Below are 18,121 nucleotides of genomic sequence, written 5' to 3' on the forward strand. Positions count from 1 at the left end.
TGCCGGCTTAGGTAATCGGCCTGAATGTTCAAAGCTCCCTTCAGATGAACCGCTGAAAGAGACTGTATGTTCTCTTCTGCCCAGGAGAAGATTTTGTTTGCCAGGCTCTGTAGTAGGCGATGCCTTGTGCCTCCCTGGTGTTGGATGAAGGCCACAGCTGTAGCGTTGTCCGAGTAGACTAGGACATGACAACCCGCTGACAACCGACTCATGTGTTTCAGTGCTTCCCACACTGCCCTCAGCTCTTTGAAATTTGAGGATTGTTGTTTCATGCAATTCCTCCATGTTCCCTGGTAGGAGTTCCCCTGGACGACGGCTCCCCAACCATTGAGGCTGGCATCTGTTGTAATTACTAGAGGGAGATCTTGTGCCCAGAATATCCCATTCTCTAGGTTGGATTTGATGAGCCACCAATTTAGTGATTTTTTCATGTTTGAATCTAAGAATATTTGTCTCTCTAGAGTCAATTGCGATCTGTTCCACTTGTCTAAAATTAACTTTTGGAGTGGCCTTAGATGGAACTGTGCCCAGGCTACTGCTGGGATGCAAGCTGACAGACTCCCTAACACCTTCAAGGCCTGTCTAATGGAACAGAATTTCTCCTTCTTGAACTTCCTTAAGGTTGTTTGAAGTTTTACTATCTTTTGAGGTGGAAGAAAGGATCTTTGGGAAACTGTCTAGAGTTATGCCCAAAAATATCTTCTGTTTGGTCGGGATTAAATCAGATTTTTCCCAATTGATGAGCCAACCTAGGCTCTGTAGATGGTCCAGGACTAACCTGAGATGGATTTCCAGGGTCTCTATGTTGTCTGCCACTACCAGTAGGTAGTCCAGATCGGGGATCACACAGATTGCCTTTTCTCTCAAGGTCGTCAAGGCTTCCGGCATTTTCGTAAAAACCCTTGGGGCAGAAGAGATCCCAAAGGGGAGACACCTGAACTGAAAGTGCTGAATGTTTCCCTCCAACTCTATTGCAAACCTTAGGAATTTTCTTGATGATGATAATAGGCATCCCTTAAATCTATTGTGGCCATCACTGCATCCTTCTTTAACCACCTCCGGACCGCCTAACGCAGATCTGCGGTCCGTAGGTGGCAGCTCTGCGCAGAGTCACGCATATATGCGTCATCTCGCGAGAGCCGTGATTTCCTGTGAACGCGCGCACACAGGCTTTCCTGTCTAGAGGATCTTTTAACTGTGCTGAGTCCTCGAAAGGTAGAGCCGTATGTTTCGCCACCTTAGCCACTGGTGCGTCTACTTTCGGTATGGTCTCCCAGTCAGTACAGTCCTCTTGGCTAAAGGGGTATCGTCTCTTATTCCCCTTGGAATAAAAGGATCCCTTGTCCGGTTTCTCCCATTCTGACCTAATTCATTTCTGGACACTGTCTGGTACTGGGAAAACCGCCTTCTTCCTTTCTCCTAGTCCCCCAAAAATTTCTTGTTTGGTAGATTTTGGAGTCTTTGGCATCTCCATCTGAATGGTGTCCCTGATAAATTCATCAATGTCTTCTGGATTAAACAGGAAACGCTTGTATTCACCCTCTTCATCTGAAGATGCAGGGTGTTTTTGCACTGACTCAGAGTCTGAGACCGCCAGCCCCTCAGAGTCTGAATCCAGGATAAGCGATTTAATGCTATGGGAGTCCTGAGGGGGAGTAGGTTCCTTGGCGGTTAAGGCCAGCTAAACCTCTTCCTTAACTACTTTCCTAATGTCTTCAATTAGGCTAGAAGATTCGGATTTGTCGACACTGGAGGTACACTCTTTACACAGGGGCTTGGATCCAGTGTTAGACAATCTTTTGCAACAGATACCACATTTTCTAGGTTTTCTAGTGGTAGAAGCCGAATCCTTTTCTCCCTGAAAGGGTAAGGGAGGAAAGGATGAGCAGACTGAACCATCCATACAGAGCATGTGCCTGAAAGCAGGTTACTCACGGTCCTAGGGTTTGATGCAGGCTCGGTTCCAGAGCCCGGCGTGAGGGGGGTGCTCATTCTGACTCCCGACCGCTCCAGAGATGCTCCACCATACACGCGAGCCACACTATGCAGGGTGCCATTACACAGGTCCTGTGAGGTTTTATAGTGTCCTCTTAGGCTTAAGGACCTGTGGCGCATGTGGATGACGTCAGCGCGCTTGCTCCGCCCCCGGCACCTGACATCATCCGCCTGCCGGATGGGACACATCACAGCGCCGATCCGCCGCATTCCTCTTTCCCCCTGCATCAAGCCCTCCGGGGCCGCCCCAGAGGGAATCTTCGCAGGGGGCAAACTACTTATGCGCCCGAGCCCAGGCCTAACCGGACGGAGGAGGGAGAGCTGCACTGCAGATCCGACCTCGGCCTGAAGATGAATAAATCCAGGTGAGCCCGAAACGAGCTCCATGCACCTCTCCTGCTTCCTATCCTGATGGGACAGGAAAAACACTGGCGATGAAGGGAGGGGGTGGGGTTTTTAACCTCTGTTTTTTCTGTCCAATTAGAAGGAAGTCAATCTCAGGACTTGGTGTCATGGAGGCGACTGGGGAAAGGGATATTTCCTTCTGTATGGTCTGTCCTCGGGGAAACCTTCCCCCCCCCCCCCCCCCCCAAGATTTTATCCAGTACGGGCCCAAAAACATACTCCCCTGAAAATGGAATGGAGCACAGCTTCATTTTAGAAGTTTTGTCCCCCTGACCAACACTTCATCCAAAGAGCTCGGGGAGCCGCATTGGTGGGGTCCACGTCTTACAGACTCAGCGTAGGCATCCGCCAAGAAAGCAGTGGCCCATTTTAGCAAGGGAATAGAAGTCAAGAGCTCCTCTCTAGGTGTTTTATCCCCAATATGATTTTCAAGCTTGTTTAGCCAAAGGCACATGGATCTAGCGACAGATGTTGCAGCGATATTTGATTTAAGGTTAAACATCGCTGCTTCCCATGATTTGCATAACAGACTGTCAGCTTTCCTGTCCATGGGATCCGGTAACTGGGATGAGTCTTCAAAGGGTAATGCTTTCTTCTTATTGACCTTTGCCACTTGCACGTCTAACTTAAGTATCCCAGCTAATATCTTAGATTCTGTTGGATCAAAGAGCAGACTGTTTTTGAAAGCCTTGGACACACCCAGACGTTTTTCAGGGTCCAAACATTCCTCCAAAATCATGTCTTAGGTTTTCATTAATGGGAAATATACGAGTCTTTAAATTTTAGTCCCCCAAACATTTCTTCCTGGATGGAATGTTTATTTTTTTTTTTGCACCTCTTCCCCCCCCCCCATAGTGGCCCTCACTGCCTTTAATAATTCTAGCATTTCATCCACAGCAAAATGAAACCTTCTATCGGCCTCACAGAATTCCATCTCTGAAGTAATGTCCTCCTCCCACTGCCTGAAAGAGGTGGCATCCTCCCCCTATATCCTCAGAGTCAGAGGATGAAATTAGTCGTTTGGGAGGGAAAAGGACCCTTAGGAGTTGTAGATAAGAGAGACAAAGAGGTTTTTACTTCTTCCTGTTTCTTAACTTTGAAATCATCCATTAGTGAGGGTTGTTACTCGCGAATAATACTTGCAATACAGTCCTTGCATAATTTTTTAGGATTATCTGAAAGCCGCTTGAAACATGATATATAAATGTCCAGCTTATTCAATATAAATCAATAGAAAGGATCTGAAAGTCAAAGTATAATGTCCAGCAGTATTGATCCCTTTAAAACGTAACTTTTACTCTTCGAATTATAAAAAAAAAATAATTACCACCGTAGTGGTTCACCAGTGAAAAAGTGAAAAGACAGACAACAATAATAATAGATACCAAGATGTACCTGGGAGCTGGTCGTCAATACACTTATAGAGGGGTGAGTGAACACAAGGCAGCTAAGGGGAGCAGTGGGTAAAACTGTACTCTCCCTATGCTCACCCTGGCTACAACCTCAGCCCAGGGACGACCCCTTGTGGTGGAGACTCCCTGTCCTCGTTCCTGGGCTGACTGCGATCCTAAATGTCTGCGATTTTCGGTCCTGGAAACCATCCCATTGTCACCAAGGGGCGGAGACTGGGACCGTAAAATCCTCCAAAAAGAGTGCGTATGGATTCACCGCTTTAGATCCCAGACACCACTAGGGATTAATGAGAGACTCACGTTTTCGTGTTTCCTATGATCCTTTCCGGGGGGGGCCTCTTTATCTCGTTGTACGTTTCTCCTGTCTCTGTCAAAAAATAACGCCACTTCGGTAACTTCACCAATAGCCATGATAAAAGAATTAGGATACAACTTTAAAGTATCCAGGTTGCACATTAGTCATCCAATGTGCTGTAGGTGTTACATTCATCATAGGAATACACCTTAAGTGAAAAGTACAAGAGTGAACCTTTAACATCTCTCACACCCTACTCCCCTTCCCCTATTATCAGAATGCCACAATAAACACCACTATGCCAGATAAAACTGCCCGATTTATTTATGAATTGAGCGTCGCCTTGCCTGTTGGGCTGCCTTTGCCGATTTTAGATCTGTATCTACTGTGAGCGATTCGCCTTATGGATCGGATGTGGAGCGACTTTGCGTTCCACAGAACAGGATGTGGCTGCCTTATGCGTTCCACTTGGGAGAGGCGCCGCACGGACCGGAAGTGACGTGTTTGTGCGTTCCACGCAACCGGATGCTATGTCCGAGTGCGTTCCACTTGATCCGGCCGGCTCCTAGTGACGGGGGGTATGCCCCTAACTATAGGAGGGACGAATCGTTACATGCGCATATGGCTCTCAGGCCGGAAGTGACGCCGGCTGCAACACCTCATCTTTGGGCATCAGCCGAATACATGCTAATTAGCGCGAATTTGATACAGCCGGTAAGTGGGTACTTAGGGGAACGGGAGTGAATGTGAATGAGAGGAGGAACAGGACGATACCAGGACGCAGCTTAAATGTAAGTTTGGACCATCTATTGAGAGTTGACATCATCATAGTATGTAGTGTGTCTCACACTATATCTGACTTTTTGCTCACAGCTTCCTGGGTGAAGTATTGGCCCGTATCATGTGGGCCCTTTAGCCTCCTGATTGCACAGGATATTAAGTAAGTGCTGATTTAAAGGAGATATAGGGGATATTTATGTATTATATCCAGCACCTGAACTGAGAATCTCTCTATTTCTTACAGGTGGGACATATCAAATGGGTCCCTTGGTCCTATGTTTAACATCATCTGCGTCTCTGGTCCTGTTGCCTCAACCATATCCTAAGTATCTTTGATTTATCTTTTTGATGGTTGTATCTCTGACCATGTATGCCCCCTGATGAACCTAGTGATAAGGGAAACGCGTAGGGGCTTTTGTGGAACCAGCCTGGGAACGCACCGGTTTGATGCCCCAGTGCCCGGTTCCGTATGTTTAAAGGTGACATTTATCCAATTCACTCTTTCATTGTATTGGTCTTTATCCATCCCAGTGGCCCTGCAAGTATTTTATTACCAGGGACACATTAATACACCCATCAGCTTCCTGGGGAGCATATTTTGTTATTTTTTGAGAGGAGGGTAAACGCAGGGCAGTCAGCCCAGGAACGAGGACAGGGAGTCTCCACCACAAGGGGACGTCCCTGGGCTGAGGTTGTAGCCAGGGTGAGCATAGGGAGAGTACAGTTTTACCCACTGCTCCCCTTAGCTGCCTTGTGTTCACTCACCCCTCTATAAGTGTATTGACGACCAGCTCCCAGGTACATCTTGGTATCTATTATTATTGTTGTCTGTCCTTTCACTGGTGAACCACTACGGTGGTAATTTTTTTTATAATTCGAAGAGTAAAAGTTACGTTTTAAAGGGATCAATACTGCTGGACATTAAACATGATATATACTTTGACGGCTTTTTAGGTTTCTTCTTCGCCTCCTTGGAAACCCAAGAGGTGAGAACAGACCAAAATATATATAGTCTATATCCACGCCTTTAGACCCGATTTGGACTGTTCTCATATATATATATATATATATATATATATATATATATATATATATATGGAAATTCTTCAGTCTCCCCCCTACAGAAAGGCTCTAGTGTGGAGCCAAAACGTTGCTTTTCTTCCACTATGGGTGAATAAAGTTTTAAATTTTTTTATATACTTTCTCATCGCTGGAGTGCCGCCCAGTTTTTGTTTCTTTTTTTGTATTTTTGGGACTGTGCTGGTCCCTCATTTGGGCTCTGCACCCGTATTCATGTCGGACGGCGCTGCTGCTAGTATTTTTATATACATCTCCCAAAAAACACACAAGTGTATTGACAAGAGGAGAGGGATTAAATGACACCCTGACCAGACATAGCACACTCGACAGAGTGGACATGAATAATTTCTCCCCCCAGGGGAACTTACAGAGAGCGGCTCTGGAGTATGTCCTGGCGATCGCGGCTCTGGACCCGATATGAAGCCAGTCGCAGCGGTTTGGCAGCTGCACCGCCATGTGCTCTGCCGCTTAGGCCAGTCAGGGCGCTGCTTTCAAAGCGCCAAATGCGCTGGGCACGCAAACCCCGCTTAACCCACCAAGGGAAAGGCGGGAGACGTGGCCCTGTGAGCAGGCTCCAGATCAACTGGAGTGAGCCCTCCCGATCCTTCCCCAGCCCAGCGTTAGTACTAGACCACTGGAGAGCAGGGGGACACCAGGATCCAAATATGGTGTAGCGGTAAGCATCTTAATCTCCCTGAACAGACTTCTCTCCACTCTGTCCTTTGTAGGGACAGGAAACACTGGTGTTGGGGGGGGGGGGGGGGTTAAACCTCTCTCTGTTCCTGCCTCTACAGAGGTCAATCTCCTCATGTGCCATTGTGGTGATATGAAAAAATAGAAACCCAGTGGGTTGAGAGAGTATAAGGGAAGACTAGTACATACCTCACAACTTTTGAAAAGTAAGAGGGACATTATGTGTGGCGTGAGACTTTTTTCCACACTAGACCACGCCTTTAACTCTGCCCAAAACATAACTATATACCTAATCCCAACCAGTCCCCTAAATGCCCCCACACAGTAATTATTCCACCTTCACAGTAGTCATGCCCACATTGTGACCCTTCACAGATTATGCCCAGATATGTACCCCCCCCCCCCCCCTCCCTCACAGTAGTTATGGCAGATATGTGCTCCCATCAAAGTATTATGCCCAGGTATATGCCCCCTTCACAGTTAGTACAGTCACACCACATGAGGTGCCAGAAGAACTTGTTGTCACGGTTCCCCTGCAGCAGTGGTAGTGGTATGCGGTTACCAGGGGAACCAAATCAATGAAGTGGCCAGCCTCAGGATAATTTAGGGGCATCAGAGCACCAGCTCGCTCAGCTGTCGGCTCCACCAGAGGCACACAAAAGCCAGCAGCTAGCGATTGCTGGCACACTATATAAGGCCGGCTTATGTATGTTCAGGTGCTGGTGAATTTCTTGTCCCATGCTTCCCCTTGTGGTATTTCTGAAGACTCCACTGGCTTGTGAATTTCTGGGCAGGTTTTGGCACTATTCTTTGGCTTCTGGCAATTTTGGTACCTCTTCATTCGTCTGGTTTTTTAACTATTTCCATATGACTACTCTTTGCATGTCTGTGTGGCTCCCTACTAGGGAGTTGTCCATGCACGTATATATCAACAAAAGGGACTGCCGCCCAGTTGTGGGGTCACTGCCTAGGGAGACTGTGCAAGTAGGTAGGGATAGTAAGTCTAGATAGTTTTAGGGCTGCACTATCCCTGTTTTTGTGCGACAGTTGTCTTGACAACTGTTCCTAGCCCCCAAGAGCTTCAGGCCTGGGTTTGTCGAATTGGTTCAAAGCAGTGGGCTGGAAGCTGGAACAAGTGCAGGCTGCACAATGGGTCACTTGAAGATAACAGACCTGGAGGACCCAAGGTACTGGAACAGGACCACATAGCTCTGTTGGATCTCAGTGTCTCTACCTCTCTGCAGGCTCAGCTCTAATCCCAGATTCTTCTCATTGTGCACCAGTTTGTTCACCAAGGCTCAGCATCACTCACTAGCCATACAGACTGACTACAAGATGCTGTATCTCTTCCCGTTTATAACCTGGCTCAACCTAGGAAGCAATCCATGCTTTGCAACACTTCAGCATCAGGATGTGTGCCCATGACAACTGATGCATGGAGTTTATATGTTCTCCCAGACATACTAATAGGGAACTCGGATTGTCAGCCCCAATGGAGGACAGTGTGATGCTACTGGCTGCAAAGAGCTGCAGAATATGTCAGCGCTAGATAAGTGAGTGAAATAAACTTCCACAGTCTTAAATAGTACAGAACATCACAATAAAGGTTCATGGGGGGGTGGAGAGAAATGCATGTTAAAGGTAACCTGTCAGGCAGCAAGTAATAGAGCAGGAGGAGCGGAGCAGAATGATATATAGCTCTGTGGAAAAAATATTAAGTATAGTTGTATTTTATACATTTAAAGGGGGGTTATCCAGGAATGCATAATGAGGACCCATCCTCGAGTCCCAGCACTCCCGCCGATCAGCTATTTCAGGGAGCCGCTGAGGGTCCTGGTAGCTCTGCAAGCACAGCACCATACATAGTACAGAGGCTGTGCTTGGCATTGCAGCTCAGCCCTATTCATTTTAATGGAGCTGAGCAGCAACTAGAACCTTTGACCAATGTACAGTGACAGACACATGGTCTAGTAAGAGGCCGCGGTGCACCAGTCTCTTCTTTCAGCTGATTGGCCAGGCTCCCGGGTGTCAGACCCCTGTCAATCTGATTTTAATTGAAAGTGATCCGGTCAGCACCAGGTCGCAGATAAGAGTTGCTAGCGGGAAGGAGCAAACTCAACAATCACTTGAAAATAAAATCCCGGCAACTGTAGCTTGCGAGTCTTGTACTTTAATTGTATATCCAATAATACATAGCATATACAAATGAAGTTGATTAAGGCTTATCAGCCGAAATGAGTCCTTGTATACACTATGTATTATTGGATATACAATTAAAGTATAAGACTCGCAAGCAAGCTACAGTTGCCGAGATTTTCTTTTCAATCTGATAACCTACCTAAAGGAGCTATCCAATAATTAATATTGATGATTTATCCTCTAAATTCCTGCACATTCAGGTCCTTGAAGTCTAAGAGGCGGTCCTATCAGTGATTGACAGCCATCTCTGTATACACAGCATAGAAGGCAGGCTGTCGATCACTGATCGGACCGACTCCTGGACTTCAAAGCCCAGAATGAGCAGGAATTTAAATGATTAAATCTTTTCCCATAAAACTAAAAATTTATTTGCCCAGCTCCACCTGCTCTATATCATGCTAGTGTACTGCATCTTCATGTTAACAGGTTCCCTCATGAACGTGACCGTTATTTTGGGTTTGGGCATTTGGCAGACCAGAATAGGACACGTTCTATAATTTGCAGAACAGACATACGGATGCAGACAGTACATAGATGTCATCACAGTCGTGTGCATGAGGCCTTCAGCTTCTCATACAGTCCCTTGTTACTTCACTGGCTTATATAGTTTGGTCCAGTATATGGCTAGGAAACAGTTAAATCATGTAGATGTTATTTTTGAAGAGGAACCAAAATGACATGACAATGAGGTGAGGGTTTTCCCCTCCGGTTTTGCACAGCACACATTCAGCAATACAGAGTTATAAAGTTCAAGAACAGGTGGAGCAAACATTTCTAAAAAGTGGACAAAAGAAGCCTAAATAGGTGTAGATTTTGGTGAATCATCTGGTAAATGTCTGCATAGAATTATATTACTGTCCATACATCTGGGAGAAAATGTGTTGCAATTTTTGTGCAGAGGGGATAACTTCAACCAACCAGAATACCCCTTTAATACAAAGCACTTACTAATGTATTGTTATTATCCATATTGCCTCCCTTGCTTGTTCGTAACCCCTGGAAGTGAGCAGTGTATAATGTGATGGAAAAATGAATCTAGCCAGCAAAGGAGGCAATATGGACAACAATACATTAGTAAGTGGGAGGTATTAACCCCGTTGCGGCCTGCTATTTGACCCCTTGCTATTTGTTTTTATCCGCGCACGGGGAGAAGCAGCTGAAGCAGTGTGGGGACCAGGTAAGTAGATTCAGTGTGAGGGGCCCGGCCTATGGGGGGCATTTGTTAGTCTCAGATAACCCCTTTAACCGCCTCTGGACCGCCTAACGCATCGCGGGCCGGCAAAAGTTAGAGGGGGGGGGGGGGGGTCACCAGCCTGCCAGCCAATGATCGTTGCTGGCAGGCTGGCGATTAAAAAAAAAAAAAAAGAACGAATCACAAGCCAGTTAACACATCATATTAGTAAATATGATGTGTTAAATGGCTTCCCTGCTCCTCTGCTGGTCCTTTTTTCGTCGGTTGGTCTCAGCAGAGGAGCAGGCTTCACAGTAACTAGCACCAAACACTATACATAGCCCCAGATCACCCCCCTGCACCCCAATTAACCCCTTGATCACCCCTTCTTGCCCCTGTCAAATCACTAGTGAAAAAAAGTGATCAGTGTAAACTGTCACTTTTTTTTCACTGGTATTGACTTAGTTTAGGCCCCTTGGTTAGGTAGTTTAGCGATCAGTTAGCGCCCAGCCCACCGCACCGCAGTCACTGATTCACTTTTATAGTATCTGTAAGTGATCAAAACTGATCACAGTCAGATCTATAAATTGTATTAGTGTCACCTTAGCTCGCCCTCCACCCAAAACGCAGTGTTTGCCCGATCAGGCCTGATCGGTCGCCCACACGTGCGTTCACCCAAGGAACTTTCCTTCTTTTATATTATCCTCCGAAGAAAGGGAATCATCAGAGTCCTCGTTCCTGGAGAAAGAGTCGCTATCCTCCGATACCACGTCGGACTCCTGCCTCACTGCTCTTCTCCTCTTCCTACTTCTCAGGGAATTTTTAACTTCAGACATGATTGACTTAAGGTCTTTCAGAAGACTTGGAGTCTCCTCAGCCACAGTCTTCTCAATGCACTGCTGACAGAGCTTTTTAGTGTAAGAAGACGACAACGGGCACTTGCAGATAGGGCATTCTTTGTTCTTTTTCTTTGCCGCCACCTTCTTAGGCACCGTCTAAGAAAAACGGAACACACCCAACACTGAGGAACAGTCCAGATCTCTCTAACAACCGAGAATAGGACTCACAATACCGGTGGCAAGATCTCCACATCCGCACTTTCAGACCTCCTCTCTTCGTCCATAGTGGGGGCAACAACCTGCACTGATACAACAATGCCTTAATTACAAACTGCCACCAAGTGTTACTCTCACCTGAGAGATCACCGCTCCTGCAGACCTACCACGCCAAAATCGTCCTGGAACCCCTCTGGTCCACTTTCTGGCCTCTGGATATCAGCTATTGGCGTCCAGAACAACCCGGTTATCATACCTGCCTGGAGCCGGTTTTAAAATTACCGGGATGCCGAACTTCCGGTCACCTGACCGGAAGCGCACGGCCGTGGAACGCATGGCGCTTCCGGTTACAGACGCCGCTTCCACATCCGGCGGCGTCTCGGCGAGTCTGCAAAGCCAGTGAGGCCCTCTGGCCCTCTTCCAGCCGCCGGCGCCGTCCTCCTCGCCTGAGGGACCAGCACCTTCTGCCCTGTGCCCAGTGGAACGCACGGCAGCCTCCGGAACTTCATCCCCGCGCCTGCGGGGAACAATCGGGCAGGTACCGACTGCCGCCCCAACCCTCCGGCTTCTACCGGGACTTCCAGGTCAGGACGACACTGCAGGCTCCCGTACCAGGACAGGAAACCTCACTGAGGTGGGAGAGCGGCTCCACCTTTTTTATGCTGCAGGTTTCCTGTCCTGGGGTGGAGCCATCTCTCTAAGGTGCTGTCGTGGGGGAGGGGAAAACAAAAATCAATTTCCGCTAACTTATGCCCAAATTTTTTTTTCTATGAACTCGCCAGTCCCCTCATTAAATACCTTGGGGTGTCTTCTTTCCAAAATGGGGTATTTATACTGCCCTGGCTTTTTAGGGGCCCTAAAGCGTGAGAAGAAGTCTGGGATCCAAATGTCTAAAAATGCCCTCCTAAAAGGAATTTGGGCCCCTTTGCCCACCTTGGCTGCAAAAATGTGTCACACATCTGGTATCGCCGTACTCAGGAGAAGTTGGGGAATTTGTTTTGGGGTGTCATTTTACATATACCCATGCTGGGTGAGATAAATATCTCGGTCAAATGCCAAATTTTTTTTTTTTATACAAAGGGAAATGTTGTCTTTTGCCAAGATATTTCTCTCACCCAGCATGGGTATATGTAAAATGACATCCCAAAACACATTCCCCAACTTCTCCTAAGTACAGCGATACCACATGTGTGACACTTTTTTTCAGCCTAGGTGGGCAAAGGGGCACACATTCCAAAGAGCACCTTTCGGATTTCACCGGTCATTTTTTTTTACAGATTTTGATTTCAAACTTCTTCTCACGCATCTGGGCCCCGAAAATGCCAGGGCAGTATAACTACCCCACAAGTGACCCCATTTTGGAAAGAAGACACCCCAAGGTATTTTGTGATGGGTATAGTGAGTTCATGGAAGTTTTTTTTTTAAAAGTTCTATGAACTCACTATGCCCATCAGCGAATACCTTAGGGTGTCTACTTTCGGAAATGGGGTCATTTGTGGGGGTTTTCTACTGTCTGGGCATTGTAGAACCTCAGGAAACATGACAGGTGCTCAGAAAGTCAGAGCTGCTTCAAAAAGCGGAAATTCACATTTTTGTACCATAGTTTGTAAACGCTATAACTTTTACCCAAACATTTTTTTTTTTATCAAAGACATGTAGAACAATAAATTTAGTGAAAAATGTATATATGGATGTTGTTTTTTTTGCAAAATTTTACAACTGAAAAATGTAATTTTTTTGCAAAAAAAAATCGTTAAATTTCGTTTAATAACAAAAAAAGTAAAAATGTCAGCAGCAATGAAATACCACCAAATGAAAGCTCTATTAGTGAGAAGAAAAGGAGGTAAAATTCATTTGGGTGGTAAGTTGCATGACCGAGCAATAAACGGTGAAAGTAGTGTAGTGCAGAAGTGTAAAAAGTGGCCTGGTCATTAAGGGTGTTTCAGCTAGGGGGGGTTGAAGTGGTTAAATAACCGATAAATTATGACTAAACTATATTCCAGGTTATGGTCCTAATGCAAGTAACTGTTATTGTTTTTATTGCATACTGATCTGAGAGATGGATAGAGAGATATATATATATATATATATATATATATATATATATATATATATATATATATATATATATATATATATATATTTTCTATTCACAGATGTAGTATAGTTAACACACATGCCTTATGACACGTGTTATCTAAACTAAATGCGTTAAGCAAACACCTTCAATTTCTTTTCAATGGCTTTTCTTTCAAGATAACGCGATGAGTTAGGCCTCTTTCACACGGGCGTCAGTATTTTTGCCCGGATAAGAGGCGGGTGCGTTGCGGGAAAATGCGCGATTTTTCCGCGCGAGTGCAAAACATTGTAATGCGTTTTGCACTCGCGTGAGAAAAATCGCGCATGTTTGGTACCCAAACCCGAACTTCTTCACAGAAGTTCGGGCTTGGGATCGATGTTCTGAAGATTGTATTATTTTCCCTTATAACATGGTTATAAGGGAAAATAATAACAGAATGCAGAGTATAATAGTACTAGAGGGGTTAAAAAAAAATAAAGTTAACTCACCTTAACCTCTTGATCGCGTAGTTCCCGGCCCCTTCTTTACTAGCTGTGGGCTAAATGACCTGTGGTGACATCAGATCACATGCTCCAATCACATGGTCCATCACCATGGTGATGGAGCATGTGATCTGACATCACCACAGGTCCTTTAGCCCACAGCTAGTAAAGAAGGGGCCGGGAACTACGCGATCAAGAGGATAAGGTGAGTTAACTTTTTTTTTTTAACCCCTCCAGTACTATTATACTCTGCATTCTGTATTCAGAATGCTATTATTTTCCCTTATAACCATGTTATAAGGGAAAATAATACAGTGAATAGACTGTCACCTAAAACCCATGTGTGAAAATCACACGGCATCCGCACTTGCCTGCGGATGCTTGCGATTTTCACGCAACCCCATTCATTTCTATGGGGCCTGCGTTACGTGAAAAAAAAAAAAACGCAGAATATAGAACATGCTGCAATTTTCACGCAACGCATAAGTAATGCGTGAAAATCACCACTCATGTGAACAGCCCCATAGAAATGAATGGGTCAGGATTCAGTGCGGGTGTAATGCGTTCAACTCGCGCAGAATACTCGCCCGTGTGAGAGGGGCCTTAAGGCTACTTTCACACTCTCGTTTGGTGCGGATCAGTCATTGATATGCACAGACGGATCCGTTCAGATAATACAACCGTCTTTATCTGTTCAGATCCGTTTGTATAATTTGTAACAGCCAAAACGGATCCGTCTTGAACACCGTTGAAAGTCAATGGGGGGGCGGATCCGTTTTCTATTGTGTCAGTGAAAACGGATCCTTCCCCATTGACTTACATTGTGTGTCAGGACGGATCAGTTTGGCTCAGTTTGGCTCAGTTTCGCCAGACTGACACCAAAACGCTGCAAGCCACATTTTGGTGTCCGCCTCCCAAGCGGAAAGGAGCCAAACTGATGCATTCTGAGCGGATCCTTATCCATTTAGAATGCATTAAGGGCAATCCGATCCGTTTTGGACCACTTGTGAGAGCCCTGAACGGATCTCACAAACGGAAACCAAAACACCAGTGTGAAAGTAACCTTAAGACATTTGAGTTAAGAGTTTGTGTTACCCTGCTACATCTGTATATATAATTTATTTTTTATTCTTGTTGTACAGGTCCTGATGGTCTGCTGAGGTAGGTGTAGATCACCCTTTGTCCAAACTAAGATAATGAGGCAATATGACCCGAACAACATGACTGGCAGGAATAAAGCTACTTTGACACTTGTGTTTTGGGTGGGTCAATAATACAACCGCACGTTTGTATAATCTGTAACATAGCCAAGATGGATCCGTCTTGAACACCATTGAAAGTCAATGGGAGACTGATCTTTTCTATTGCGCCAGAGAAAACTGATCCGTCCCCGATGACTTACATTGTGTGTCAGGACGGATCAGTTTGGCTCAGTTTCGTCAGGCGGACACCAAAACGCTGCAGGCAGTGTTTTGGTGTCCACTTCCAGAGCAGAATGGAGACGGAATGGAGGCAAACTGATGCATTCTGAGCTGATCTTTTTCCATTCAGAATGCATTAGAGCAAAACTGATCCGTTTTGGACCGCTTATAAGAGCCCATGACGGATCTCACAAACGGAGAGCGAAAACGCGAGTGTGAAAGCAGCCTAATATGGTAGTTATGCAGTACCGCAGACCTGGAGTATATGCATTTGTTTAGCAATGTACTATACTGTAATGTTGTTATACACTGCTGTGACACACCCAATATAAGCATGAGCCAGGCCTGGCCAGAGTTAGCTATCCTGGCCACGCCATCTCTGGAGCTTAGGGTGTGGGCTGGTTCCATCCATCCTGGAGAATATTCTAGTAGTGCTTCTAGGCAGTCTGAGGACAGGCCTGGAGGAGGCAAAGAGCAAATAGTATGTGCTCCTCTTCTCAGGCATTCAGCTTCAATGCTTCCAAAGACTAACAGATCCATGCTCGTCCTCCACTACCAAGAAGATACTAGACAATTTTCATGGCTACAGCATGAGAGTCAAAGAAACCAGCATAAAGCATTACAGACTTTGTTGCTGCATTGGGGAAACAAGTTAAGACACCCCATGAGCCCCAAATTAGTGGTTTCGAACAGCTACAACATTTTAGTCAGTAATGTGATCAGAATTCTCAGGCCCTGCTGCAATAAAGGGATAATGAGTTAAGACACCCTGCACACTTCAGGTACGATTTGGCCAGTCATATTATTGAAACCGCATGCCACAGTGCAAATTGTGGACACTGACAGATCACGGTTGCTAGCCAAAGATCCCAGTATTCAAGATTGTAAAAGAAAGAGTAATGAGAGGGCCATTGCTGCAAACAACTTGCTTAGTTCCTGCTTGGGCATCTGGGTGGAATTTACACTGTGTACAGATAGTTGCTGGATGTACTACAATTTGGTGCACAGTAAAGACAGACTTTTAAGTTTAATCTGGTTACTAACCCTCCTAACACTGCACGCTATCCGGTGTATCATTTCAAGCCTGCCAAGCCCATCAACATTTCACAACAAGGGCAGGGCAAACTACCATCAGCCAGGAGTCCTAGCTTCGGGGAGTGCGTCAGCACCTTGGGAGCGACGGCCAGTGGGAGTACACCGGGACATATCACCATGAGTTCCACTACCTCTCCCATCCTCCACTCTGGCTCCTAAGGGGCTCTATGCAGTTAGGCCCAGTAGAGGGTAACACATAGGCATGGTTATGTAGGCAGATCAATTAGTCTTTTAGAGGAATGACCATTCCCTCCAGCGGGAGCTCGGCATATGCTAGTAGTGAATGAGTGTCCTTGTGTAAAGGTAGGTTGTGCTAGATGGTAGTGGAATGGATACAGAAGGGGAGTGTGTCTCAGCAAATGGTCATGCTAGCAGGTGCAGAAGGTGTCTTCCCCACATGGTGTGACTCCGTGGGTGCAGAGTGCGTCTCCCCATAAATAAAAAGACTGTAGAGTCTGAGACTGGCTACGCTGTACAGTATAATACTATGCTGCAAGGAAAAAAATAATAATTATATATATATATATATATATATATATATATATATATATATATATACACACACACACACACACACACACTGGCAGAGTCCAATGGACAAAACAGCTGATGACCAGTGAAAGAGCAGCAGTCTACAGCATCCAATAAAGTCACCTAAAAAGAGCTGCCTCATGAAGGATGGTTGTCCTGACCATTTAAATATACACTGTTGGTTATGAAATCAGATGCAAATAAGAGCAATGGTGTCACTAACTGTACATATCGTAGATGTCTGGAAGGGCAACAACATGCGGTTTCCTCTGCCATACCCACATAACAGGACTGAACGTGAATACATAGGTGTGTTGAGCGGGTGCTATGCCCAGACAGACACACAGCTATGCTGCACATCAGAACTACTACCCAAGCACAGTCCGCTGATCGTCTGGGATGGTCAAATTGCTAAAATAATGGAATAGGCTACATTCACATTGCAACATCAGCAACAGATTACGATCTGAAAACAGTTTGCTTTCGGTGGCAAAATTGTAGGGAGTTTTTACAAAAGTATTAGAATAGAATTTGGTTGAGGTTTCGCTGCCTCCCCATTGATTTCTATGGAATCCTCAATCAAATCAGCTCCTGAGAAAACCTCTACCCTTTTACGCTGCGTGCACAAGGTGGAGTTTAACATTAAAGTCAAGTTTTGATTGTGGATTTAGAAGATGAAAATGCCAGTTTTCTGCTGCAGAATCAGTGGCAGATTTTAGCCGTGTGAACATACCCTCAGAGATCCGCTACTAGCATAGTTCCCCATTTCTACCACTACTGGGTCCGGAAACCTTGTTTTAGGTGCTAGCTTTAGTCTATGCAATATTCTCTGCAACAGAAAAGCAGTATACGAGGGTCCCACTGTAACTTGCCTGCTCCCACTCTCTGGGGTCAGCCCCATTGAAGTGATCCAGTCTTTGTGTAAACCAGCGATCCTGTTCTGTGACCAGCACTTCTGATCTGGTTTGAAAGCTCCTGCGTGTGTATGCATGGCTGGCTGCCAACCAGAGACAGGCCAGGAGCAGCACTAGCTGTGTGCTCGCCATATCCTCACTGCTGTCTCCTGCTCTGTCACATGACCACTTATATCAGCTGACAACCCCCCTCCTTCCTCAGAAGGGTGATGACGTCTGGGGGGATCAGTTCCTTTGTGAAGTCAATGTTTCAGCTATGCTGTACTGCACTCTGAAAAGTAATCTGAATAAGGGTACGGCCACACGTACAGGTTTTTTGAAGCCAAAACCTGGATTGAATTAAAATATGTGGAGAAGTCGTATCTTTCTTTTATACGTTCTCTCCTTTTATGATCCACTCCTGATTTTGACTTCCAAAATTGCATCAGAAAACCAGGTGTTTCAGCTCCAGATATTAGCTGAACACCTGTGGGTAATAGGAAAGGCAGGCCACACAAGCCTTTTTCTTTGTTT

At 45.7% G+C, this 18,121-nt stretch overlaps 1 protein-coding gene across 1 annotated transcript in view; it reads right to left on the minus strand.

Moving 5' to 3' along the window:
• The window catches only part of LOC122935883 (putative serine protease K12H4.7), a 101,880-nt gene extending 84,118 nt beyond the window's left edge, over window positions 1-17,762 (minus strand). Inside the window, exon 1 of the mRNA XM_044291803.1 lies at window positions 17,567-17,762. Coding sequence (XP_044147738.1) covers window positions 17,567-17,740 — 174 coding nt within the window. The 5' untranslated portion in view covers window positions 17,741-17,762. The remainder of the gene's footprint in view (window positions 1-17,566) is intronic.
• Between the last annotated feature and the right edge of the window lie 359 nt (window positions 17,763-18,121).

Source organism: Bufo gargarizans, chromosome 4 (genome assembly GCF_014858855.1).
Source record: "Bufo gargarizans isolate SCDJY-AF-19 chromosome 4, ASM1485885v1, whole genome shotgun sequence".
Classification (NCBI taxonomy): Eukaryota; Metazoa; Chordata; class Amphibia; order Anura; family Bufonidae; genus Bufo; species Bufo gargarizans.